The sequence below is a fragment of the Clavelina lepadiformis genome, chromosome 1, assembly GCF_947623445.1.
Source record: "Clavelina lepadiformis chromosome 1, kaClaLepa1.1, whole genome shotgun sequence".
NCBI classification, from domain to species: Eukaryota; Metazoa; Chordata; class Ascidiacea; order Aplousobranchia; family Clavelinidae; genus Clavelina; species Clavelina lepadiformis.
The window spans coordinates 5,629,331-5,654,894 of record NC_135240.1 but is presented as its reverse complement, the minus strand read 5'-3'; the positions used below and the strand labels follow the sequence as shown (position 1 = coordinate 5,654,894).

The following is a 25,564-nucleotide window of genomic DNA, read 5'->3' as shown; positions in this document are numbered from 1 at the left end:
AGGCAACTTACCCGAGTACTATGGTGAGTTGCAACACCTATGCTTGATCAATTGTAACATTATCAGTGAGATCGGAAAACTAACAACCATAATGTTGTTTTTTACCCCAAGCACATTCAATTCGTACCGATGAAAAAGGCGAAACTAAGTAAGCTATAATAGCTTTAATGGCCTGGTTCATAAATGTATTGTAAATCATGTATTGCAGTTCAATAAAAACATTATTATTCTTGTTGAACTAATAAATAATCCAAGTATGTTCTGAAGGGCATAACGAACTTTTCTACTTGCTCAACGTTTCGGCCACGTTAAAACTATTTTCGTTCAAACGACAGCTCGAATTTGGACGAGTGCTCGGTTTGCAGCTGCGAAAGTTGTGTTTATTACGCGCGTTTTCTATGATAATTTAATAGTCTATAATTCTAATTGACATAGCTGGCCACAATAATTGCCCATAACTGAAAGAATGATCGACTTAACAGATGTCAAAATTGTGACCCAAATCTTAATGGAACTGTTGTTGTACAGTATAACTTCGCATGTTTCGCCTTTTTTGTTGATACGTTTGTTGAATTTTTTGATAAAACGTGCTTGGGGTCAAAAGAGTTTATCCTATCAATCGTTTCTTTGTCTGTCTTGATGACGTTGTGACAATTTACGGACAACTTGGCCAAACAGCGCCCGAAATGCGATTTTTCAAAGTAGTTGGAAAGCTGACCTGCCTCAGTCTGCCAAATTATAAACAGTAGCAGAAATATAAGACGAACATTATAATAAACAAAAAAATCAAAAACCTGGTCGTTTAATGACAAGTCAAAAAGGTATCGTTATTATAATCAATCAATCAATCATTTCATCGGTGATATGAAAATTCGCAACACGACTTTCCGCTTTCTATAGCAAGATGCAATTTACTGCTTTACATTTGTGTTGATACTTGCTTTACAGCAGCAAACCAGTTACGTTAATAAAATCACAACCTGTGTCCATCGCCTACCGCAAACTGTCCAGTGAGTGAACACTAGCTCAAACAAAAGCAATCAAGTGTGACCGATGCCTGCGAGCGTCACAGGATCCGCCTTTTTTCAACAAACTGATAACAATTTCACCGTATTTAATAGGTCACGCGTCCTGTTGTTAAAGATATGCGGTTAGGTTAGGAAAATGGGTATGCAAAAAGTTGATTTTAGCTGTTTGAGGTTTTATTGGAGTTAGATTAAGATTGGAAGGAAACTTTAGGTTAGATTTAGGGTACTATGTTGTAACATTCAAGTTAGGTTAACAAGAAAATGGGAAAAACAGCTTCGAACGCATGATTTTTTCAACTCTTACATTGTGTTACCGGAAATTGCACAATTAACGAAGCATTACGTCATAAGAATTCTAAACTGTAAATATGTAAAAGCGTTGCAACGATCCGGATTGCGTACTTTATAGCTTATTCATGTAAAGTTTTTGCTTGCAAACATCAATGCTTGGTCATTTAAGAGATTGTTAATTCACCAAACAAGTTGCAACATTTCAAAATCTATTAGCAGCAGATTATTGTGTAGGCCCCAGTGCTTGGGTAATCGCCATTCGTAATCGATTGTCGTCATTAGCACTTTGTTGTTTTATTCGAATAAATTTAAGATTCGGTTTTAGTATAGTATCGATATTATTAATATATATTATATTATGATATTATATTATTATTAGTCATTAATATTATTAGTATATAATGATATTTTATTAGTCGATGGATTGTTAATTTTTAAAGGTACGAACCAAAGTAAAAAGGATCGGTTTATTTGAAACAAAGTTGCTGTTCATCCAGTTCTTATCCAACTCGTAGTTTTTGTGTGTGCGGGATTAAGCTGGTTTATGCAGGAACTCAAAGAGTGCTGTTGGCGTCGTTTATTAGTGAACGCAAAGTGAATGATTGTATTTTACTTTCGTAAAATAAGGTTTTATAGAAAGCACTCTCTTAACTTGTGCCAAGCTCGAAGACTTCAGTCGCTTCATGTATATGCAGGGTTACCGTCCTTATTTCTAAGATTTGTACTTACGTGATGTGTCTTAGAAAATCATTTTTTCCTTACGTCTAAGAAATGTACTTACTTTCATTTGCGTCCTTATTTTTGTCTTTTGTTTAAAGCAGAGCTTTCCATATTGGGCATTTCGATATACCTTAGTGCGCCATCTAGAAACAAAGATAGGAATAGCAGGATAATAATATAATAGGAATAGGAATAGTAAATGGACAATCTGCAAACAAAAGTACACTTAGACAAGACCTGTGGTGGATAGCGTCTCATGTTCTTAGACACTTCACTTTTTCCCATAGCTTTTTACGTTGAATTGACGTATCATATGAATAGTTCAGCCAATAGTTCCGTTCAGCAACTTTTGTTCCTTTTTAATCTTATCTTGTTTCCTGGTTGTCCTTATTTTTGAGTCTAGATTGATGGCAACCCTGTATATACGCCACAACGTGATAAGGGGAGACAAATGGATATGCAGAAATATTTACAACGTATCAATTACGACGGGCCAATTGACAACCAAGCAGCTACTTTGGATACATTGTGCGCTTGTCATTACAGCCATGTTCCCTTCGAGAACTTGGATTTATTTGGCGGGCCTCGGAGAAGCATGAACCCGGCAAAAATTTACCAAAAAATAGTCGAAGAAAATCGAGGAGGAATTTGCTGTGAACTCAACATACTTTTTGCTTGGTTGTTAAAAGAAATAGGATTTCAAGTTGAACTTGTTGAAAACCAAATTTTTTTACAAAAAACGAAGACATTTGACCGCAAGCTGGAGCACTCGACTTTGTTGGTAAGCATTTTTACATGATTGTTGTATTATGAATGCTAAATGAAATAAATGTTGGTGTCAATTGTAGACGATATATCAAAATATTTCAAGTAGTCTATAGTTAATTTTAAAACTTGAGATTTTTTAGGTTTCCAGTTTTTTTTTCTACCAAAATTACGTAGTCTGTACACCAGGCATGCACAACTCAAAACAGTACACGGGCCGTTTTAGGGAAAAAAATTTTTCGCGGGCCGCGTGCTTACATTGTTGTAACTAACGTTTAGCCTACTTTATATAATGTGACCGATTAACCGTCGAATAAGAGATATTATTGAGAAGATGGTTACTGTCAAGAGACGGTTGCCTCTCGCACTACAGTATCTAGTTGTTTTTAATGCTTATCGGCGGTAAAGCATCGGATTCGTTGATTATGTAACTGTAACCGTGGAGAAAATGCCTGAATGAGCGAAATCACGGAATATCTCGTGGGCCGCACGAAAAGGTTTCGCGGGCCGCATGCGGCCCGCGGGCCGTATGTTGTGCATGCCTGCTGTACACGATGAAGTATATTTAGCTGCTTATAATTTCCTTATGGTGTAGCCTACTTGAGGCTAAACATCTCAGCGCAATGAGCAAGTTTTGATCTACTTATACAGCTATGAAATTATACAAGATTCAAAGATGTGCGAAACACTTACACCATTTATTGCCAGGTAACGTGCAACTATGGTGAAAAGTTCTTTGTCAACCTCAGTGGATTTTATTACAACTTTCCACTGGCTGTTGTAGACATGAAGGAACAAGTTCGTAAAAGCGGAGCTTTACGTCTTAAGAAACAGGACAATGGTGTCTATTTGCTAGAAAAGAAACAAAAACAATGTTTCAGCTTTACGGGTAGAACATAGGCCTAGAAAATCACAACAATTGCAAGCTTTCAGTTTTGTGTTATGGCGGTATTGTAGCAGCTTTGACATCTATTGACTCAAAACTGATTCTGCTTTCAAGGAAAAGAAATCACAAAGCTTCACACTGAAGACGATTGGCAACTAATTCAGAAAATCGATACAACACCACGACAGGCATTCGAATTTCAAGCAATATTTCACGATATTGTCACGCAGAGAAATTGCTTTACGAATCGAAACACAGTTTGCACCGCTGAAAGTGAAACCGGGGTCACCATTCTGTGGGGAATGACTGTTTATCGTAAAGAATACGTCGATCACTGCACAGAGAAAGTTGTCAGTGTGGTAACAGCAAACGATCAAGAAGAATTGAAAATGTTGCTTAAAAAAGTTTTCAAACTTGTCATAGATTACGATATTGAACCTTGGAGTTTCGACTTCACGAAGGAACACTTGGAAGAATTGCGCTAAGGAAATGTTTTCGATCTGTTACGGTTACGACAATTGGTAAACGTGGCAGAAAATAGCCAGTATAGTCATTTCATTAGTTAATAGCTTTACAAAAACATGACTCAGAGTTTTCAAAGACTTGACTTGACTCGACTCGACTCCCTTCCTAAGAAAATACCTAAATAAGTTGACTTGACTCGTTCCAATATTTGAAAGGACTCGAGTCAGTTGATTTTGATAACTTTACGTCAAGTAAAAAGAACCAGACACAATAAACAATGACTTAAAATGATTTTATTTGTCTACTAACGAGTATGGTGAAAAGAAATTGAATAAATCTTTGATAATTATCCTAAACATTTCTGGTTGGCTGCATTCTCTTAATACACCTGAAGAAGCAAGCTTATGCTTGCGAAAGCTCGTGTAGAAGAATCAGAAATAAAGTTAACCTCAGAGTGCCGCCAACTTATATTTTGTTTTTTATTTAACTAAATACTGCGTTAACACGGTTCAGCCAACATCAACTGTGAATTTAGTCACGGATAATAACATGCAACATGTATCATAGCAATGTTATGGCGTATAGAGGTATACCAAGTAAAATTATGTAACTTTAGTAACTATGTTTGTATTAATCGCAAGATATAATTTTCCCAGAACATAAGTCGTAATCCTTTAGCGAACTGCAAACAATTTCCTGTTGAACGTTTTCAGCAGCTGCTGTTCTGATCGCTGGTATGTTTGTTTCGTTGTTATGTGTTTTTTTGTGCTACCCACAAAAAGCTGTTTTATATCGCCAATTCGCTAGGCTATTATTAACGACCAGATTTTTTCATTATTGTCCTAAAATGTCCCAGTTGAGTATGGTTATGCATATGTGTCAGAGTTAACTTTATTCAGCGTGTACGTGAATTGCGAACGCGTTAGTATAATATTTTACCTTGCCGAAAGGTTCATAACAACGTGTTCATAAATTAAATGCACGCTAAACTACCGTGTAAGAAACATAGCTCTGTTGGCCGAACGGGTCATTATTATAGGCAATTGTAAACGTGTTCGTAACTCGTGTGGGCGTTTACGAAAAAGCGCGTTGGCAAATAATCAACACGATTGCAATTTACAAGCGTGTATAAGTGAAACTATAGTGACCTGTTTGGCCAACACAGCTGATTTTCTTCACTATAACTAAGCGTGCATGCAATTGGTGAACGCGTATGTAATTTACCAACGTGTTTTTATGACCCTTTCGGCCAGGCAAAAAATCAAACCTATGCGTTTGTAAATTGCGAATATGAACCTTTTTGTCAGGCAAATGTCTTACTTACGCGTTGTAAATTGTGAACGTGCTCGCAATTTACGAACATGTTGAAAGAAGCGAATTCTGACTCATATGGCTATAACCATAGTTGAGAAGACTTTAATATTTTGGTTGTCTCGACACAGTGTTATGTTTTTGCCATATTTAACCAATGAAGAAACAATATAATCAAGATAACTCGAAGTGACCAGTTATGCTTATTGATGTCACGACAATTAGACAGCAACTAGCCATTGTTTTATAGGATTTGCAGCGATCTCTGGTTGGTAGATCACGTGTGTGCTTCGATAAACTCCGCTTGACCTGACTTCCATGAAGGCGACGTGTCCTTCTCTGCCAGCATTATTAGCAGACAAACAGTACATTAAAATTTCAACCTAAAACGTTCATTAGAACTCGTGAAACATTAGATATTTTGTCAGCACAAGCATTTACGTAGCACGTCCAATGATAATTCAGTAATAATATGTGACCAATGTCTTGAGAAGTCTGAAAAGTTAAAGGGATAATGCCATGTGGCATGACATTGTGGCACTAAAACTATTATGCAATACAAGTAGGTCCAAAAAAACATAGCTTTTGTTGAAGTTTATTGGCTCAATTACAAGTTTATCGAAAACGCAATCTCTTCATTTGCTGAACAATTCGAGCCTCTTTAACACGATGCATTTTCCTTGACCATCACCCAGTGCACTCAAAAATCATGGAAAGCGCATGAAAGGTTCAAACTAGTAGTCAAAGGGTGATTACACGGAGCGATGTAAAACTTCGTACAAGGCCTATTATAGCTTGCCAGTTGTGTACGAAAAGTGTGCTCGTTGTACCTTGCTGGCTTATTCGAAATATGAACCACGATATCGACAAAACTCTGTCAGGGTATTGCGGCCACACTGCACCTTCCAGTAGTTGGACGGCGCCAAGTCAACTTACTCAAGGCTACTCCGCTACTAGATGCGTTTAATTCAGTGGTTTGCACAGTCGTGTTGCAACTTAAACAGAAAGTGCAGCCAGCAGGGCGCAAACATACTGCATAACATAAATCGTTAACAAAATATTATTGTGACGTGATAATAAATATAAAATCACTAATGAAGTAATCAACTGAACAAAGCGTTTGAGGTGTGTGGGCTTTTAGTTCGACGATTAGCCAATACAACAACATTTTAAATAACGGTGATAAACTATATTGTTATGGGATTATTAACGGTGTTTGAGGTACGTGGGGGTCTTGTAACTGAAACTATTGTTTATATAACAGCAATTTAAATTCTGAATGCTTTTTACGGAAATCACAAGCTCATACGAACCAATTCCTCTTTTTTCAAGTCTGGGCTGCATGGTTTAAGATTATAATCAATTGAAATATTGAAGTGATTTTTAAGGATAGATTTCAATTCTTCTTCATCTTGTGCTGTCTGCACACTTACTACTTTCTCCGTGCAGTGGTCGATGTATTCCTTCTTGTAGAAAGTCATTCCCCATAATACGCGAATTCCACAGTCATTTTCTATCGTACAAAGTGTGTTTCTGCTGAGAAATGATTGTTTTTTGTCGACAATGTGCAAAAACGTCGGTTTAAAATCCAACCAACATCGAGAGATGATTTCTAATTTCTGGATCACCTGCCAGCCGTCTTCATCTGAAGAAAACCCCGTGATTTCTCGCCCTTTAAGACATAATCTTAATGTCACATAATTGTTAACATGCCTTGTATTTCAACTAGGATGACAAAAAAGTTTACTAACGCAGGGGAATGTGAAAAATAAATTAACTTAAACATCTTGAATGTCTTAAAACCAGATTTACAGATCTGATGCAGCAGTTTCAATCACCAGAAAGATTGAAGACTTTTTTTTGCATCTTTTCGATCAGATAAACATCGTCTGTTTCTTTTCTTAGTCGATAGGCTCCGCATCTTTGTACTTGCGTCTTCATGTCAATCAGAGCAAGCGGACGAACAAATGAACATCCAGAGATATTAGCAACAAACTTTTCATCGTTTTTGCAAGTAACCTGAAAGAAAGGATATTTTCGTCAATGACAAGCACTTTGATAGCCAGTATAATCTAGTATATTTCGTTGATGCTATTCACGACACGACGCCGTCTGGTCTCTGTATCGACTGTATTAGATGTGTACAATCATAAACAGTACAATAACGCGTAGAACAGGCGTACGCAGATGAATTATGATATAATCAGAGAAAGACATTAGGTTACAAATTGCTGATAATTAAGGAGAACTATTGGCTGCCACTGTTACACCGGAAACAAGTCGTGTGTTCGAAGCTATTTTACTCAATTTGTTGTTAATTTAACTTAAATGTTATAACATATTAACCTAAACCTAACCTAAATCTACCTTTTGATCTAATTCTGAATCCAATAAAACCTCAAAGAGCTAAAATCAACTCTTTGCATGGCCGTTCTCCCAACCTAACCATCTATCTTTAACAACAGTGTACGTGACCTACATACGGTGAAATAATCACGTCGAAAACTATTTTAATTGGGTTCAGACTTATCCATTAGAACCCAAGAGACAGCTGTTATGCGCTGGTCGCAACTTACAGAAAATGCAAAACTATAATTTGGCTAAAAATATAGGCTACATGCACACAAGGTCTTTGTTAAATTAATTGGCTAAAACATCAGCATTTTGAACATTACCGGAACAAAATTGTTACTTTATTCGATATATGTATCCTCACCAGCAAGACCATGTGCTCAAGGTCGCCATCGTAGGAATCGGTTTTCTTGTTGTAAAGTTTCGTTTGGATAAATTCGACTTTGAAATTCAGTTTTCGTAGCAACCAGGCAAAGAGAGCGTTGCCTTCGCAGCAGAGACCACCGCGCATTTTGTTCACGACTCGGCTATAAATTTCATCCAGGTTCATGCTTCTCCGAGGCCCGCCAAATATATCCAAGTTCTCGAAGGGAACATGACTGTAATGACAAGCGCACAATTCGTACAAAGTAGTTGCTTGGTTGTCAATAGGTCCGTCGTAATTGATACGTTGTAAATATTTCTGCATATCCATTTGTCTCTCCTTATCACGTTGTGGCATCATATGAAGTGATTAAAGTATACCGCCGTCCCTAAAAACGTTTTCTCTGAAGTGGTAGAAAAATTACAGCTCTTGCGTATTACGACTGAACGTGGCCTTAATATTCTCTCCGCCTAGAATTACAGGCTACTCCAAGCTGATATGCTACAATCCAATTTACATCAACGAATACAAAGATAACAAAGATAGACGGTTAGGTTACGAGAATTGGTTTATACAAAAAACTGTGAAAAACAGCTTCGAACGCACAATTATTTCTGATGAAATAGTGGCAGCTTTAGTAATATATGAAATTTTACAACATGGCTATTTTACCACTTTTTTTAAGTAGTAAACATTTTTCAGCAAAAAGGAAACTTAAAGAATATTTATTTTCTTCCAACTGATAATAAGTTTGAAACGAAACGGTTCGAAGTTATTAGAGTAATTAGACTGACCACCAACACAATATCCTGATAACAGCAAAAGCTATGGTGATTGCTTGTGAAGTTATGATAAGACAAAATAAATGACCCTAACCTTTCTAAAATGTCTGAATTTGTTGCCTACAATTTAGCCAAAGAGTTTGTTCTCGAAAACGAGATATTTCAAAGTTTCTAGTAGGCTGTCTTGTCTTAGTCTCTGGACAAACCGGTTTCTTCAAGTCATTCATTGCGTCACAGGAAATCGAACAACAAATGACTCACTTCGAAGAAGCGTTTGTCAGAAATTGTTAAGCGTTGACTTATTATTATTGTTTTGTCTTTTTATAACGAAGTGGTAACGCTCGCAGTCCCCGGTTGCTTCTGTTTGAGTTTGAACACACTCGGTTGCTTCTGTTTGACCCAATGTTCACCTGCTGGGCACTGGACATAGGGTATATCTTCGGGTTGTATTTTTATTCACAGTATTTAGTATGCTGCTGTGAGCAAAGTATTTGCACAGATGTAAAGCAGTAAGTTCGAAAGCAGAAAGTCGTAATGTGTGTTTTCATGTCACCGACTGTTATGAAGATGCAGTTCGCTGTGTCTGATTTTTCATTTGGGGTAAATCAGCTGATTAAGAACTTTGAAAAATCGTGCATTTGTGCGCAAATTGTTTTGCCAAGTTGTAATCATTTTCAGATTTTTTGGAAAGGCAACTTACCCGAGTACTACGGTGAGTTGCAACACCTATGCTTGATAAATTGTAACATTATCAGTGAGATCGGAAAACTAACAACCATAATGTTGTTTTTTACCCCAAGCACATTCAATTCGTACCGATAAAAAAGGCGAAACTAAGTAAGCTATAATAGCTTTAATGGCCTGGTTCATAAATGTTTTGTAAATCATTTATTGCAGTTCAATAAAAACATTATTCTTGTTAAACTAATAAATAATTAATCCAACCATGTTCTGATGAACATAACAAACTTTTCCACTTGCTCAACATTTCGGCTCACGTTAAAACTATTTTCGTTCAAACGACAGCTCGAATTTGGACGAGTGCTCGGTTTGCAGCTGCGAAAGTTGTGTTTATTAGGCGCGTTTTCTATGATAATTTAATAGTCTATAATTTTAATTGACATAGCTGGCCACAATGATTGCCCATAACTGAAAGAATGATTGACTTAAAAGATGTCAAAATTGTGACCCAAATCTTAGTTGAACTGTTATACAATGAACATATGTACGATGAACGGACGGATTGGGCCAAGAAACGTACTATACAGTATAACTTCGCATGTTTCGCCTTTTTTGTTGATACGTTTGTTGAATATTTTGATAAAACGTGCTTGAGGTCAAATGAGTTTATCGTATCGATCGTTTCTTTGCCTGTCTTGACGACGTTGTAACAATTTACGGACAACTTGGCCAAACAGCGCCCGAAATGCGATTTTTCAAAGTACAGTAGTTGGAAAGCTGACCTGCCTCAGTCTGACGTACTATAAACAGTAGCAGAAATATAAGACGAACATTATAATAAATGAAAAAAATCAAAAACCTGGTCGTTTAATGACAAGTCAAAAAGGTATCGTTATTATAATCAATCAAGCAATCAATCAATCAATCAATCAATCAATCAATCAATCAATCAATCAATCATTTCATCGGTGATATGAAAACTCGCAACACGACTTTCCGCTTTCTATAACAAGATTTAATTAACTGCTTTACATTTGTGTTGATACTTGCTTTACAGCAGCAAACCAGTTAATGTTAACAAAATCACAACCTGTGTCCATCGCCTACCGCAAACTGTCCAGTGAGTGAACACTAGCTCAAACAAAAGCAATCAAGTGTGACCGATGCCTGCGAGCGTCACAGGATCCGCCTTTTTTCAACAAACTGAAAATAATTTCACCTTATATAATAGGTCACGCGTCCTGTTGTTAAAGATATGCGGTTAGGTTAGGAGAAAGGGCATGCAAAAAGTTGATTTTAGCTGTTTGAGGTTTTATTGGAGTTAGATTTTGATTGAAAGGTAGCTTAAGGTTAGGTTTAGGTTACTATGTTATAACATTCAAGTTAGGTTAACAAGAAACGGAGTAAAATAGCCGGCAGCCTTTTTTCAACTCTTACATTGTGTTACCGGAAATTGCACAATTAACGAAGCATTACGTCATAAGAATTCTAAACTGTAAATATGTAAAAGCGTTGTAACGACCCGGATTGCGTACTTTATAGCTTATTCATGTAAAGTTTTTGCTTGCACACATCAATGCTTGGTCATTTAAGAGATTGTTAATTCACCAAACAAGTTGCAACATTTCAAAATCTATTAGCAGCAGATTATTGTATAAGCCCCAGTGCTTGGGTAATCGCCATTCGTAATCGATTGTCGTCATTAGCACTTTGTTGTTTTATTCGAATAAATTTAAGATTCTGTTTTAGTATAGTATCGATATTATTAATATATATTATATTATGATATTATATTATTATTAGTGATTAATATTATTAGTATATAATGATATCTTATTAGTCGATGGATTGTTAATTTTTAAAGGTACGAACCAAAGTAAAAAGGATCGATTTATTTGTAACAAAGTTGCTGTTCATCCAGTTCTTATCCAACTCGTAGTTTTTGTATGTGCGGGATTAAGCTGGTTTATGCAGGAACTCAAAGAGTGCTGTTGGCGTTGTTTATTAGTGAACGCAAAGTGAATGATTGTATTATACTCGTGTAAAACAAGGTTTTATAGAAATTACAACTCTCTCTTAATTTGTGCCAAGCTCGAAGACTTCAGTCGCTTCATATATATGCAGGATTACCGTCCTTATTTCTAAGATTTGTACTTACGTGATGTGTCTTAGAAAATCATTTTTTCCTTACGTCTAAGAAATGTACTTACTTTCATTTGCGTCCTTATTTTTGTCTTTTGTTTAAAGCAGAGCTTTCCATATTGGGAATTTCGATATACCTTAGTGCGCCATCTAGAAACAAAGATAGGAATAGCAAGATGATAATATAATAGGAATAGGAATAGTAAATGGACAATCTGCAAACAAAAGTACACTTAGACAAGACCTGTGGTGGATGGCGTCTCATGTTCTTAGACACTTCACTTTTTCCCATAGCTTTTTACGTTGAATTGACGTATCATATGAATAGTTCAGCCAATAGTTCCGTTCAGCAACTTTTGTTCCTTTTTAATCTTATCTTGTTTCCTGGTTGTCCTTATTTTTGAGTCTAGATTGATGGCAACCCTGTATATATGCCACAACGTGATAAGGGGAGACAAATGGATATGCAGAAATATTTACAACGTATCAATTACGACGGGCCAATTGAAAACCAAGCAACTACTTTGGATAAATTGATCGCTTGTCATTACAGCCATGTTCCCTACGAGAACTTGGATTTATTTGGCGGGCCTCGGAGAAGCATGGACCTGGATGACATTTACCAAAAAATAATCGAAGAAAATCGAGGAGGAATTTGCTGTGAACTAAACATACTTTTTGCTTGGCTGTTAAAAGAAATAAGATTTCAAGTTGAACTTGTTGAAAATCAAGTTTTTTTACAAAAAACGAAGACATTTGACCGCAAGCTGGAGCACTCGACTTTGTTGGTAAGCATTTTTACATGATTGTTGTATTATGAATGCTAAATGAAATAAATGTTGGTGTCAATTGTAGACGATATATCAAAATATTTCAAGTAGCCTACACCTTATTTAAAACTTGAGATTTTTTAGGTTTCCAGTTTTTTTTTCTACCAAAATTACGTATAGTCTGTACACGATGAAGTATATTTAGCTGCTTATAATTTCCTTATGGTGTAGCCTACTTGAGGCTAAACATCTCAGCGCAATGAGCAAGTTTTAATCTATTTATACAGCTATGAAATTATACAAGATTCAAAGATGTGCGAAAAACTTACACCATTTATTGCCAGGTAACGTGCAACCATGGTGAAAAGTTCTTTGTCAACCTCAGTGGATTTTATTACAACTTTCCACTGGCTGTTGTGGACATGAAGGAACAAGTTCGTAAAAGCGGAGCATTACGTCTTAAGAAGCAGGACAATGATGTCTATTTGCTAGAAAAGAAACAAAAACAATGTTTCAGCTTTGCGGGTAGGACATAGGCCTAGAAAACCACAACAAGTGCAAGCTTTCAGTTTTGTGTTATGGCGGTATTGTAGCAGCTTTGACATCTAATGACACAAAACCGACATTAATTTCAAGGAAAAGAAATCACGAAGCCTCACACTGAAGACGATTGGCAACTAATTCAGAAAATCGATACAACACCACGACAGGCATTCGAGTTTCAAGCAATATTTGACGATATTGTTACACAGAGGAATTGCTTTACGAATCGAAACACAGTTTGCAGGGCCGAGCGTGAGATGGGGTTCACTCTTTTATGGGGAATGACTGTTTATCGTAAAGAATACGTCGATCACTGCACAGAGAAAGTTGTCAGTGTGGTAACAGCAAACGATCAAGAAGAATTGAAAATGTTGCTGAAAAATTTTTTCAAAATTCTCATAGATTACGATATTGAACCTTGCAGTTTCGACTTCACGAAGGAACACTTGGAAGAATTGCGCTAAGGAAATGTTTTCGATCTGTTACGGTTACGACAATTGGTAAACGTGGTAGAAAATAGCCAGTATAGTCATTTCATTAGTTAATAGCTTTACAAAAACATGACTCAGAGTTTTCAAAGACTTGACTTGACTCGACTCCCTTCCTAAGAAAATACCTAAATAAGTTGACTTGACTCGTTTCAATATTTGAAAGGACTCGAGTCAGTTGATTTTGATAACTTTACGTCAAATAAGAAGAACCAGACACAACAAACAATGACTTAAAATGATTTTATTCGTCTACGAACGAGTATGGTGAAATTAAATGTAGTATTTGTTTGATAATAATCCTAAACATTTCTGGTTGGCTGCATTCTTTTAATTTTTCTGAAGAAGCAAGCTTATGCTTGCGACAGCTCGCGTAGAAGAATCCAAAATAAAGTTAACCTCAAAGTTCCGCCAACTTATACCTTGTTTTTTTATTTAACTAAATACTGCGTTTACACGGTTCAGTCACCATCAACTGTAAATAAAGTCACTGATAATAACATGCAACATATATCATAGTAATGTTATGACGTATAGAGGTATATCAAGTAAAATTATGTAACTTTAGTAACTATGTTTGTATTACTCGCAAGATATAATTTTCCCAGAACATAAGTCGTAATCCTTCAGCGAACTGCAAATAATTTCCTGTTGAACGTTTTCAGCAGCAGCGGCTCTCCTCGCTCGTATGTGTGTTTCGTTGTTATGTGTTTTTCTGTGCTACACACAAAAAAGCTGTTTTATATCGTCAATTCGCTAGACTATTAGTTAACGACCAGAATTTTTCATTATTGTCTTGAAATGATCCAGTTGAGTATGGTTATCCATATGTGTCAGAATTAATTTTATTCAGCGTGCACGTAAATTGCGAACGCGTTAGTATAATATTTTACCTTGCCGAAAGGTTCGTAACAACGTGTTCGTAAATTAAATGCACGCTAAACTACCGTGTAAGAAACATAGCTCTGTTGGCCGAACGGGTCGTGATTATAGGCAATTGTAAACGTGTTCGTAACTCGTGTAGGCGTTGACAAAAAAACGCGTTCGCAAATAGTCAACACTATTGCAATTTACAAGCGTGTATAAGTGAGACTATAGTGACCTGTTTGGGCAACACGGCTGATTTTTTGCACTATAACTGAAAGTGCATGCAATTGAACGCGTATGTAATTTACCAACGTGTTTTTATGACCTTTTCGGTCAGGCAAAAAATCAAACCTACGCGTTTGCAAATTGTGACTACGAACCTTTTGGTCTGGCAAATGTCTTACTTACGCGTTGTAATTTGTGAATTCTGACACATCTGGCTAACCATAGTTGAGAAGACGTTAATATTTTGGTTATCTCGACACTATGCTATGTTTTTACCATATTTAACCAATAAAGAAACAATATAATTAAGATCTCGAAGCGTCCAGTTATGCATATTGATTTCACGACAATTAGACAGCAACTAGCCATTGTTGTATAGCAGGGGTTCCCAACCTTTTTTGCTGCTCGTACCCCTTTGTCAGGTCAGAGCATTCTTCGTACCCCCCAAAAATTCTGATGGAAATTTTCATATACTGTATATATTGCTAAATTAAATTGCTTTTATAGCTCAATTAAACGTTATACCGGTATTTCAAAAGCGGTGTTTGAAAAGCTACTCTGTGGCCCAAGGATCTTCGTTCCCCTTGATGTTCAATCTCGTACCCCAGTTGGGAACCTCTGTTGTATAGGATTTTCAGCGATCTCTGGTTGGTAGATCACGTGTGTGCTTCGATAAACTCCGCTTGACGTGACTACAATGAAAGCGACGCTCCCTTCTCTGCCAGCATTAATTGCAGACAATCCGTAGGTTAAAATCTCAACCTAAAACGTTCATTAGAACTCGTGAAACATGAGACATTCCGTCACATTCTGTCAGGACAAGCATTTACGTAGCACGCCCAATGATAACACAGGCCAACAAAAAAATTTTTTTTTCAAAAGGCATGATATGTTAGATCGATTTAGGGGTATATCAGGGGCGCTGAGTCCGAAAATGACATTACTTTTGCTGAATTGGCTCTAGTTTTTGAGATATTGCTTTTTCCTAAATACGCCATGAAAAGTTACAAATGTATGCTAGTGAGTAACGTAGGTTAACAAAAACTGAAGCCATGTGAAGCAGCTATTTAGTTTTGCCCAAATGTTGAGTTGTCTGGCACAAATTTCTCGCTTGGGAGGTAAATAAGACCTTAGATTAGTTTATATCATCTCCCATCAAGCACTAACATAAGCCCTAACATCAACACATAGCATAACATTCTTGATTCAGCAACAAAAATAACGTTTTACAGGGACAGAGAAGAAATGTTAATGCAATTTTTCTCTCAAGAAGATAATTTTGTGTACTGTAAAAACATCGAAGGACTTCTTTCATCTATGGGTCTACTTGAGTATAAACCAGAAGAATGGAGTTCATTCATTGACAGCTCCAAAAAAGGCTTGAAATGTGTGCTACTTCACAACAAAAATAAGTTTGCCTGTGTTCCAATTGGCCACTCAGTCGTTTTAAAGGAACACTACCAAAGTGTAAAGATGATCTTGAAGAAACTTTCTTATACTGAGCATAACTGGGAGATATGCGTTTATTTGAAAATGTTCAACTTTCTCTTAGGACAACAAGGCGGCTACACCAAGTATCCCTGCTTTATTTGTTACTGGGATAGTCGGGCCACTGATCAACGCTGGATTAAAAAGGAATGGCCCATACGTGAACAGCTTGTGCACGAAGATAAAAACATTGTAAATGAACCTTTGGTCATTTGTGATCGCATCCTTTTACCCACATTGCACATTAGATTGGGTTTGATGAAACAATTTGTCAAGGCCTTAGATTAGATAAAGATGGTGCTTGTTTTGATTACCTGTGCAAAGTATTTCCTGGTCTTAGTATTGAAACGCTGAAAGCAGGAATTTTTGATGGGCCACAAATACGAAAGTTTTTCCATCATATATGACTGAAGTTGAGAAGGCACTCTTTCGTTGCAGTTGTAAAAGGATTTCTTGGAAACACAAAAGCACGCAGCTATGTGGATCTCATAGAAGTAAAGCTTACAAACTTTCAAGCTCTTGGATCAAGGATGAGCATAAAAGTTCACTATCTATTCAGTTACTTGGATCGCTTGCCTGAAAACCTCGGAAATATGAGTGAGGAACAAGGTGAAAGGTTTCACCAAGATATCAAATTAATGGAAGAGAGTTATCAAGGTAGATGGGATACTCACATGATGGCAGATTACTGCTGGGGCCTAATGCGAAGCTGTCCACAACCAGACTACAGGCAAAAGTCGTACAAGAGAACTTTCCTGAAGATGACTTTAAGCTAATTTGAGTAATTAACTAGAGTGCATCTAAGAACTTCACTAATGCACATCCTGAGATGGGTATATTTTTTCGTATGGTGTTTTGTTTTGAATACTCCGTGGCAAATAAAAAAATTGATTGCTTGTTTATTTCGTCTGTTTTTACAAATTGTCGTCTTTCTTGTGTTGGCTTAGGCATACTTGGTTTGTTATTACCAAATTACTGCTATTTATTGTTCACTTCAAGCAAGTTTTAATGTGGTATTGGAAGCTTAGTCTCACACATTGCAATATGTTAAGAGAATCTGTTGAAAAGACGAATAAATGGGGCATTTTTTTGTGTTGAATATACTGAAAAGAATAGACTTATGCAGCACTTCTTCATTTAGCTAATCTCATTGTGTCTTTAGCTTTTGCTCATTCTTGTGGTTTTAGTGCAGATAGACTTACAACAACATTTTAATATAGGATGTTCCTTAAGATAAAATGCAACCTACGTTCAAAATTAAAAGGTACCAAAAATATCAAAACTCGCTAATATCTTAAAAACTAGAGCCAATTTGCAAAAACTAATGGCATTTTCGAGCTCAGCGCCCCTGATATACCCTAAAATCGGTCTTACCTTCCATGCCAAAATTTTTTTGTTGGCCTGTGATAATTATATGTGACGAATGCCTTGAGAAGTCTGAAAAGTTAAAGGGATAATGCCATGTGGCATGACTTTGTGGCACTAAAACTATTATGCAATACAAGTAGTTCCAAAAAACATAGATTTTGGTGAAGTTTATTAACTCAATTACAATTAGTTTATCGAAAACGTAATCTCTTCATTTGCTAAACAATTCGAGCATCTTTAACACGATGCATTTTCCTTGACCATCGCTCAGTGCACTCAAAAATCATAGAAAGCGCATGAAAGGTTCAAACTAGTAGTCAAAGGGTGATTGCACGGAGCGATGGTCGGCAGGACTTCGTACAAGGCCTATTAAATTATAGCTTGCCAGTAGTGTACGAAAAGTGTGCTCGTTGTACCTTGCTGGCTTATTCGAAATATGAACCACGATATCGACAAAACTCTGTCAGGGTATTGCGGCCACACTGCACCTTCCAATAGTTGGACGGCGCTAATGTAACCAAGATTTTCCTTAGCCAGGAATCTTCCCGCTTTAACGGCTAGCCACTTAGCCGGTTTTGCCTTGTTAACTTTTAATAGCTTTTTCTCTCATAAAAACATCCATCTTACTCTAAAACCAAAACGTAACTGCCGACAACCGTCGCCCAGCCGAGCACAGTACTACACCAAACAAATTCCACGCGATGAAGGAATCAACGTGGAACGTAAAATACGATACTAATTAGGCCTTTGGGGTAACTACGTGAGACGTCACAAGAAATTTGATAAAAACATGTGTACAAGAACAAGTAAAAGAACGTAAACAAATAAAACACGGCAGACCGTGAACATGCATAAAAACAACACAATGCGAAGAAAAGACGGTGTATAATGTGGTGTCTACAAAACAATTGCATAAAAATAATCCCGTGACACTAAGTCAACTTACTCTAGGCTACTACGCTACTAGATACGTTTAATTCAGTGGTTTGCACAGTCGTGTTGCAACTTACACAGAAAGTGCAGCCAGCAGGGCGCAAACAAACTGCATAACATAAATCGTTAACAAAATATTATTGTGACGTGATAATAAATATAAAATCAGTATTGAAGTAATCAACTGAATAAAGCGTTTAAGGTGTGGGCTTTTAGTTCGACAATTAGCCCATACAACAACATTTTAAATAACCGTGATAAACTATATTGTTATTGAATTATTAACGGTCGTTGAGGTGCGTGGAGGTCTTGTAACTGAAACTATTGTTTATATAACAGCAATTTAAATTCTGAATGCTTTTTACTAAAATCACGAGCTCATACGAACCAATTCCTCTTTTTTCAAGTTTGGGCTACAAGGTTTAAGATCATAATCAATTGAAATATTGAAGTAATTTTTAAGTATAGATTTCATTTCTTCTTCATCTTGTGCTGTTTGCACATTTATTATTTTCTCCGTGCAGTGGTCGATGTATTCCTTCTTGTAGAAAGTCATTCCCCATAATACGCGAATTCCAGAGTCATTTTCTATCGTACAAATTGTGTTTCTGCTGAGAAATGATTGTTTTTTGTCAAGAATGTGCCAAAACGTCGGTTTAAAATCCAACCAACATCGAGGGATAATTTCTAATTTCTGGATCACCTGCCAGCAGTCTTCATCTGAAGAAAACCCCGTGATTTCTCGCCCTTTAAGACATAATTTTAATGTCATATAGTTGTTAACATGTCTTGTATTTCAACTAAGATGACAAAATATTTTACTAGCGCAAGTGAATGTGAAAATTAAATTAACTTAAACATCTTGATTGTTTTAAAACCAGATTTACAGATCTGATGCAACAGTTTCAATCACCAGAAAGATTGAAGACTTTTTTTTGCATCTTTTCTACCAGATAAACATCATCTGTTTCTTTTCTTAGTCGATAGGCCCCACATCTTTGCACTTGCGTCTTCATGTCAATCAAAGCAAGCGGACGAACAAAAGCACACCCAGAGATATTGGCAATAAACTTTTCATCGTTTTTGCAAGTAACCTGAACGAAAGGATATTTTCGTCAATGACAAGCACTTTGATAGCCATTATAATCCAGTATATATCGTTGATATTATTCACATCACGATGGCGTCCGGTCTCTGTATCAACTGTATTAGATGTGTAGAATCATACACAGTACAATAACGCGTAGAACAAGCATAAACAGTTGAATTGTGATATAATCAAAGAAAGACATTACGTGACAAACTGCTGATAATTGAGGAAATCTATTGGCTGCCACTGATACACCGGAAACAAACCGTGTGTTCGAAGCTATTTTATTCAGTTTCTTGTTAATTTAACTTAAATATTATAACATATTAACCTAAACCTAACCTAAATCTACCTTTTGTGTTAATTCTAAATCCAATAAAACCTCAAAGAGCTAAAATCAACTTTTTGCATGGCCATTCTCCCAACCTAACCATCTATCTTTAACAACAGTATACGTGACCTACATACGGTGAAATAATCACGTCGAAAACTATTTTAATTGGGTTCAGACTTATCCATCAGAATTCAAGAGACAGCTGTTTTGCGCTGGTCGCAACTTACAGAAAATGCACAACTATAATTTGGCTTAAAATATAGGCTACATACACACAAGGTCTTCGTTAAATTAATTCGCTAAAACATCAGCATTTTGAACATTACCGGAACAAAATTGTTGCTTTATTCGATATATGTATCCTCACCAGCAAGACCATGTGCTCAAGGTCGCCATCGTACGAATCGTTTTTTTTGTTGTAAAGTTGCGTTTGGATAAATTCGACTTCGAATTTCAGTTTTCGTAGCAACCAGGCAAAGAGAGAGTTGATTTCGCAGCAGAGACCACCGCGCTTTTCGTTCACGACACGATTATCAATTTCATCCAGGTCCATGCTTCTCCGAGGCCCGCCAAATATATCCAAGTTCTCGAAGGGAACATGACTGTAATGACAAGCGCACAATTCGTACAAAGTAGTTGCTTGGTTGTCAATTGGTCCGTCGTAATTGATACGTTGTAAATATTTTTGCAAATCCATTTGTCTCCCCTTATCACGTTGTTGCATCATATGAAGCGATTAAAGTATTCCGCCGTCCTTAATAACGTTTTCTCAAAAGTGGTAGAAAAATTACAGCTCTTGCATATTACGACTGTACGTGGCCTTAATATTCTCTCCGCCTAGAATTACAGGCTACTCTAAGCTGATATGCAACAATCCAATTTACATCAATGAATACAAAAATAACAAAGATAGGCGATTAGGTTAGAAGAATTGATTTATACAAAAAACTGTGAAAAATAGCTTCGAACGCATAATATTTTCTGATGAAATAGTCGCAGCTTTATTTATATTCGATATTTTACAACATGGCTATTTTACCACTTTTTTTTAAGTAGTAAACATTTTTTAGCAAAAGAGAAACTTAAAGAATATTTATTTTCTTCCAACTGATAATAAGCTTGAAACGAAACGGTTCGAAGTTATTATAGACTGACCATCAACACAATATCCTGATAATAGCAAAAGCTATGGTGATTGCTTGTGAAGTTATGATAAAACAAAATAAATGACCCTAACCTTTCTAAAATGTCTGAATTTGTTGCCTACAAATTAGCCAAAGAGTTTGTTTTCGAAAACGCGATATTTCAAAGTTTCTAGTAGGCTGTCTTGTCTTAGTCTCTGGACAAACCGGTTTCTTCAAGTCATTCATTGCGTCACAGGAAATCAAACAACAAATGACTAACTTCGTAAAGAAGCGTTTGTCAGAAATTGTTAAACGTTGACCTATTATTAAGGCAAGTTTTTGTTGCACTAAAATCGTGAGAAAGTTGCAATTAATTTTAACAAAAGTTGCAGTAAAAAGTTGCATTTATGCACAAGTTTTTTAAAATTATTAGGGTATGAGATATTCGAAAGGTTCCGTTGTATAACCCAACAGTTTAAGATTTGCAGGGTGTCTGCTTGTTCCGGTTCTTTCTTCGCTATTCAATCGATCATGCATACATTTTTATGTTCTTTAGGTTTGAAACCTACATGACAGCATTTCGATGTCAGCTCCTGCAGAGCTGTCAAATTTGGTACTTTCCCATTTCACGGACGGCCTGGCGAGACCTCCGAAAATTACATTTTTTGCCGTTACTCAGCAAGAAAATAACGCACTGCGAAACTAATTTTCCGCAAAAAGCCAAACAGCAAAGCGATAACCCACTCCTCCCCTTCCCCAAAACAAGTCAAATACCACACCCCAAACCCCCTAGGTCTGCAAACTTCATCCAAGGTATTGCAGCAAAAATTCAGTGTTGGCGACTTTAATAAAATCAATAGCCTGAAAAAGTTTTATAGCATGTTTTTTAAAATCACTCCTTTACATTTTGGCCAATACTTGATAAAAGTTGCAGTAAAAAGTTGCATGAAAAATAGAAAAAAGTTGTAAAACGTTGCAATATAAAATTCCTACAATAAACAGCTTAAAACATCATACTACATAAATTCTGAGTATTTAGGAAGCTGCCGGATGCTGTAAAAAAAGTTGCAAAAGTTGCAAAAACTTGCCCTACTTATTATTATTGTTTTGTCTTTTTATAACGAAGTGGTAACGCTCGCAGGCACCGATCACATTCGGTTGCTTCTGTTTGAGCCAATATTCACCTGCTGGGCACTGGGCATAGGGTATATCTACGGTTGTGTTTTTATTCACAGTATTTGGTATGCTGCTGTGAACAAAGTATTTTCACAGATGTAAAGCAGTAAGTTCGATAGCAGAAGGTCGTGATGCGTGTTTTCATATCACCAACTGTTATGAAGATTCAGTTGCAAGTCTAAGAGAGGTGCAACTGCTATTTTAACCAGGTGAAGAAGCAGTTGGCTGCAACGAATCGTAGCCAATCCACGGTATCTGGCAACAGCAGTAAAACAGGTTCATCGAAAAAGCGTTCTATGAAGAAAGCTAAGGTTTCCAGGTCATCAATGCAGCAGAAGGACACAGTCGATGAAAGTGATAACAACGTAGATGCAGAATGCTTTTACTGCAACGAATTGTATTCCAAATCATCCGAGAATGATGGGTGGATCCAGTGCTCCAAATGCATGCGATGGACGCATGAAGCCTGCTCTGGGTGTAATGAAGAGGATGACAACTTTATTTGTGAATTATGTTTTTAAAAATTGATGGTGAACTGCGATTACTTTCATAACTACTTCGCTTATGATGACAATTTGTAAATAAATTGATTGTGATGTGGAAAAAATTGCCTTGTTTACTCAAAACTTACGGTGGTCCACTTTACCCCACACAGCTTATCTACTGTTTTATTGAATAAAAGCAAAATAAAAATTCGTTTGCAAGAAATTTTTGCTTTAGCCCAAACTTATCCTGCTTCATTCTTCGGGTCTCTTATCGCTTGGACATCATCACTGTTTGTTGCCGACATGTCATGTATATACGCACCCTTGACACTTTAAACGTTTAGATATGGGTCAAATGAAATAGGCTATAACGTTTATGGGAGGTCTCACATGTAGACACCTCAATGTGCAAAAGTTAACCAAATTTAACTCAAATTTATAAAACCTAAAATTGATTTTGTGGATCTTACTTTTTGAGTTGTTACGGTAAAATTGTTAGATTTCAAAATCGTCTTTAGGTTGCTGTTCTTGTTTTTTTTTGCATTAACCACGTTGAATCAATCAATCGATTGTTTTATTTTTCGTCAAAGGCGCAGTTTGGTGCATACAAATGTTTAAAATGGTATAACAAATTCGATTCTTTCTAAGTTATAGGCTAAGTCATTTTTGCTTTTTAAAATCTGTAAGCCAAGCAGACTACACTAGATAAACGATGCTGAAGATTCAAAGTCAGCCCTTTTTCTACGTATTACGTCAATGTAGTGCTTTATGTGGTTATGATGTATTCGGCGACTTATCGTAATCCAGTAAAAGAAAGCTTCATGTGTTCAGATTTCCAATAAATTTGAAAAGAAATTTAAAAATTTTTGTTTGAAAACATGACACATTACAGTCGCTAAAATAATATGGCTTGGCTTACTTTAACCAGTTGATTTCTTTGGTCTTGCGCTGATTAATTATTATTAATTCATTGTTTTTTCGCTTATAACCAAAGTATAAATTAAAGGCATTGCAGATTTGCAGGGACAGTCAATTTCCAATTAATAAAGGTCTCACAATTTCCGTCGCTTGCAATCTAATATTTTTTAAAGCATGTCAGCTTTTTAAATTAGTACAATGCACATATCTGCTTTTATGGTTCTTACTGCAACCACCTGTTATGGAAATACATCTCAATTCTCAACCTTGCAAAAGCTAAATTTTTTGTAGTTTGCTTGAGTAAGTTGTTCGCTTCTTAGATTGCAGTTAATGGTAGCCTAATGCACTCTGCAGAAAATCAGGTTGAGCACCTGGCCCTTGACCTGGCAGATTTACGCTCGGGCTAATGCTTTTTTAAATGAGATGTTTTCCTAAACTATAATACAAAGAAAGTACAGTGTTTTTCAGCAATATTGCTTGTTTGCAGAGCTTAATGTTAAGGTATGCAGGTTCAGAAGTTTGTAAAATATGTTTGGATCTGAGTAGCCTAGGCTATTGTTGATTAGGAAGTATAGGCTTAAGTTTTAACATGACAGTAAAGTTAATTTGTTGTGCAGAGGCTGATGAAAGGATGCAATCTTGAGTGTCATTTATTTTTATCAGAATTGAGTATTAACCCTCCGTCAGGCGCAATGTAATTAGTCACACGTACGGACGCAATGTGCCTGTCAGACACACGTTAAAAATCATTGTTTAAAATAAGGATTCGAAATGAGCGCGCTCATATATGCCGATAATTAGTTGTTATGCTTTAAAAATACAAATCGTTTGAGGTGGTTTTATCCTTTTATTATGTTTTTAACGAAAGAAAAAGTGTCTGAGAATAATTTTCAAACTGTTATGCATCTGGCAGATTGTTTCACTCCTTTGGCTCGTTTTCAAAGCAGGACTGACAAACCAAAACCGCATGCTCCAAACAAAGTGCAATGTGGCATTTCTTGCATTCGTATCTTGAAATCCTTCTTCGACCGTTGTCTGTAGTACATGGAGAGCATATTCGCATATTTGGAGCGTATTCGGGCGCAATGTGCCTGAAAGATCTCTGACGCTATATCTGCCTTCCACTAACTCCAATCTCCAACTAAGCTTGACCACGTTTACAAGCAGGTGGTCGGTGTGGGTGGTACAGAAGCAGTTTCCGCTCGGCCAATCAGAGCGTAAGATATCCGAAATTACGTCAGCCTTGTGCCTGACAGATCAGTTGCGCCCGACGGAGGGTTAAGGAAATGTTACGTTACAATTCTTTTTCTTTTACCTCATACTGTCGTAATGTCTTTTCATTCATGCTTTTTGCATCTGTTGAAAAAGTAAAAATTACCGTATTAATTTGGAGAATGAGTTAGCGGTATTGCTGTAGCCTTTGCCCTTTTGCGTCTGGTACACTGATTTTTTCCGTGATTTCTATCGGATAGGTCTGCACCTTGCCTGCACAAACGCCGGGCAACCTTGGGCCACTGGTCACAGTGCGGGACTGCAGAGTATGGCGTGCACGTTGATAAATCTTTTGCTTGCAAGTGCCACACTTTCCACTATGGCCCGTCACCCTATTGAAAAGTTTTCTTTCAGCGCGCCAGATAATTGTGCCAGTAAATGTAATTCCAACACTTGCGCCACATCAACATGTCGTTTTAGCCTACATTCCGCACAAGAGAAATCCGGTGCGTCATACAAACTTTCCAATAGGTAGTAGGGGCCTGGCGATGATTTCTCATTGCTCAATCCCCGGTTACTGCACTAACCTTCGTACAAATTCTGCTTGTGACTTATTTTTAGTTGATTTTTTCATTACTTGGTTGTGTTGCCTAAATTTATCTAAATTGTTCAGTGTTCAAAGAGAGCCAAAAAAGAGCACTCACAGGCTTTGTATTCATTGCAAACTGCACCGAGTACAATATTTTGTATCTGGTG

General features: G+C 36.7%; 4 protein-coding genes and 1 long non-coding RNA gene across 5 annotated transcripts; 2 read left to right on the top strand and 3 right to left on the bottom strand.

Annotated features, from left to right (window-relative positions):
- Positions 1–2,060: 2,060 nt before the first annotated feature.
- Positions 2,061–3,596, bottom strand: LOC143463106 (uncharacterized). Its single transcript, XR_013118253.1, has 3 exons — positions 3,498–3,596; positions 2,277–2,455; positions 2,061–2,182 (listed from the first exon to the last, which is right to left on the bottom strand). It is a non-coding gene; the product is annotated as an uncharacterized LOC143463106 (long non-coding RNA).
- LOC143463086 (arylamine N-acetyltransferase, pineal gland isozyme NAT-3-like) lies at positions 2,448–5,655 on the top strand. Its single transcript, XM_076961457.1, has 3 exons — positions 2,448–2,820; positions 3,513–3,693; positions 3,805–5,655. The coding sequence occupies exons 1-3, from the start codon at positions 2,491–2,493 to the stop codon at positions 4,173–4,175; spliced, it is 882 nt and encodes a 293-aa protein (XP_076817572.1). The 5' UTR covers positions 2,448–2,490; the 3' UTR covers positions 4,176–5,655.
- Positions 5,656–5,803: 148 nt separating this feature from the next.
- LOC143463069 (arylamine N-acetyltransferase, pineal gland isozyme NAT-3-like) lies at positions 5,804–9,233 on the bottom strand. Its single transcript, XM_076961436.1, has 3 exons — positions 8,183–9,233; positions 7,305–7,485; positions 5,804–7,138 (listed from the first exon to the last, which is right to left on the bottom strand). The coding sequence occupies exons 1-3, from the start codon at positions 8,540–8,542 to the stop codon at positions 6,762–6,764; spliced, it is 918 nt and encodes a 305-aa protein (XP_076817551.1). The 5' UTR covers positions 8,543–9,233; the 3' UTR covers positions 5,804–6,761.
- A 129-nt stretch (positions 9,234–9,362) lies between these two features.
- LOC143463076 (arylamine N-acetyltransferase, pineal gland isozyme NAT-10-like) lies at positions 9,363–14,983 on the top strand. Its single transcript, XM_076961447.1, has 3 exons — positions 9,363–12,575; positions 12,902–13,082; positions 13,194–14,983. The coding sequence occupies exons 1-3, from the start codon at positions 12,219–12,221 to the stop codon at positions 13,562–13,564; spliced, it is 909 nt and encodes a 302-aa protein (XP_076817562.1). The 5' UTR covers positions 9,363–12,218; the 3' UTR covers positions 13,565–14,983.
- A 2,951-nt stretch (positions 14,984–17,934) lies between these two features.
- Positions 17,935–20,704, bottom strand: LOC143462708 (arylamine N-acetyltransferase, pineal gland isozyme NAT-3-like). Its single transcript, XM_076960963.1, has 3 exons — positions 20,261–20,704; positions 19,383–19,563; positions 17,935–19,216 (listed from the first exon to the last, which is right to left on the bottom strand). Exons 1-3 carry the CDS (start codon positions 20,618–20,620, stop codon positions 18,840–18,842), a joined length of 918 nt encoding a protein of 305 aa, XP_076817078.1. The 5' UTR covers positions 20,621–20,704; the 3' UTR covers positions 17,935–18,839.
- Between the last annotated feature and the right edge of the window lie 4,860 nt (positions 20,705–25,564).

Coding starts and splice junctions, on each gene's coding strand:
- LOC143463086 (XM_076961457.1), top strand. CDS start 2,491: ATGGATATGCAGAAATATTTACAACGTATCAATTACGACGGGCCAATT. Junction 2,821..3,512: donor TGGAGCACTCGACTTTGTTG/GTAAGCATTTTT, acceptor ATTTATTGCCAG/GTAACGTGCAACTATGGTGA. Junction 3,694..3,804: donor ACAATGTTTCAGCTTTACGG/GTAGAACATAGG, acceptor TCTGCTTTCAAG/GAAAAGAAATCACAAAGCTT.
- LOC143463069 (XM_076961436.1), bottom strand. CDS start 8,542: ATGATGCCACAACGTGATAAGGAGAGACAAATGGATATGCAGAAATAT. Junction 7,486..8,182: donor TTGAGCACATGGTCTTGCTG/GTGAGGATACAT, acceptor CCTTTCTTTCAG/GTTACTTGCAAAAACGATGA. Junction 7,139..7,304: donor AAAAGTCTTCAATCTTTCTG/GTGATTGAAACT, acceptor TATGTCTTAAAG/GGCGAGAAATCACGGGGTTT.
- LOC143463076 (XM_076961447.1), top strand. CDS start 12,219: ATGCCACAACGTGATAAGGGGAGACAAATGGATATGCAGAAATATTTA. Junction 12,576..12,901: donor TGGAGCACTCGACTTTGTTG/GTAAGCATTTTT, acceptor ATTTATTGCCAG/GTAACGTGCAACCATGGTGA. Junction 13,083..13,193: donor ACAATGTTTCAGCTTTGCGG/GTAGGACATAGG, acceptor ATTAATTTCAAG/GAAAAGAAATCACGAAGCCT.
- LOC143462708 (XM_076960963.1), bottom strand. CDS start 20,620: ATGATGCAACAACGTGATAAGGGGAGACAAATGGATTTGCAAAAATAT. Junction 19,564..20,260: donor TTGAGCACATGGTCTTGCTG/GTGAGGATACAT, acceptor CCTTTCGTTCAG/GTTACTTGCAAAAACGATGA. Junction 19,217..19,382: donor AAAAGTCTTCAATCTTTCTG/GTGATTGAAACT, acceptor TATGTCTTAAAG/GGCGAGAAATCACGGGGTTT.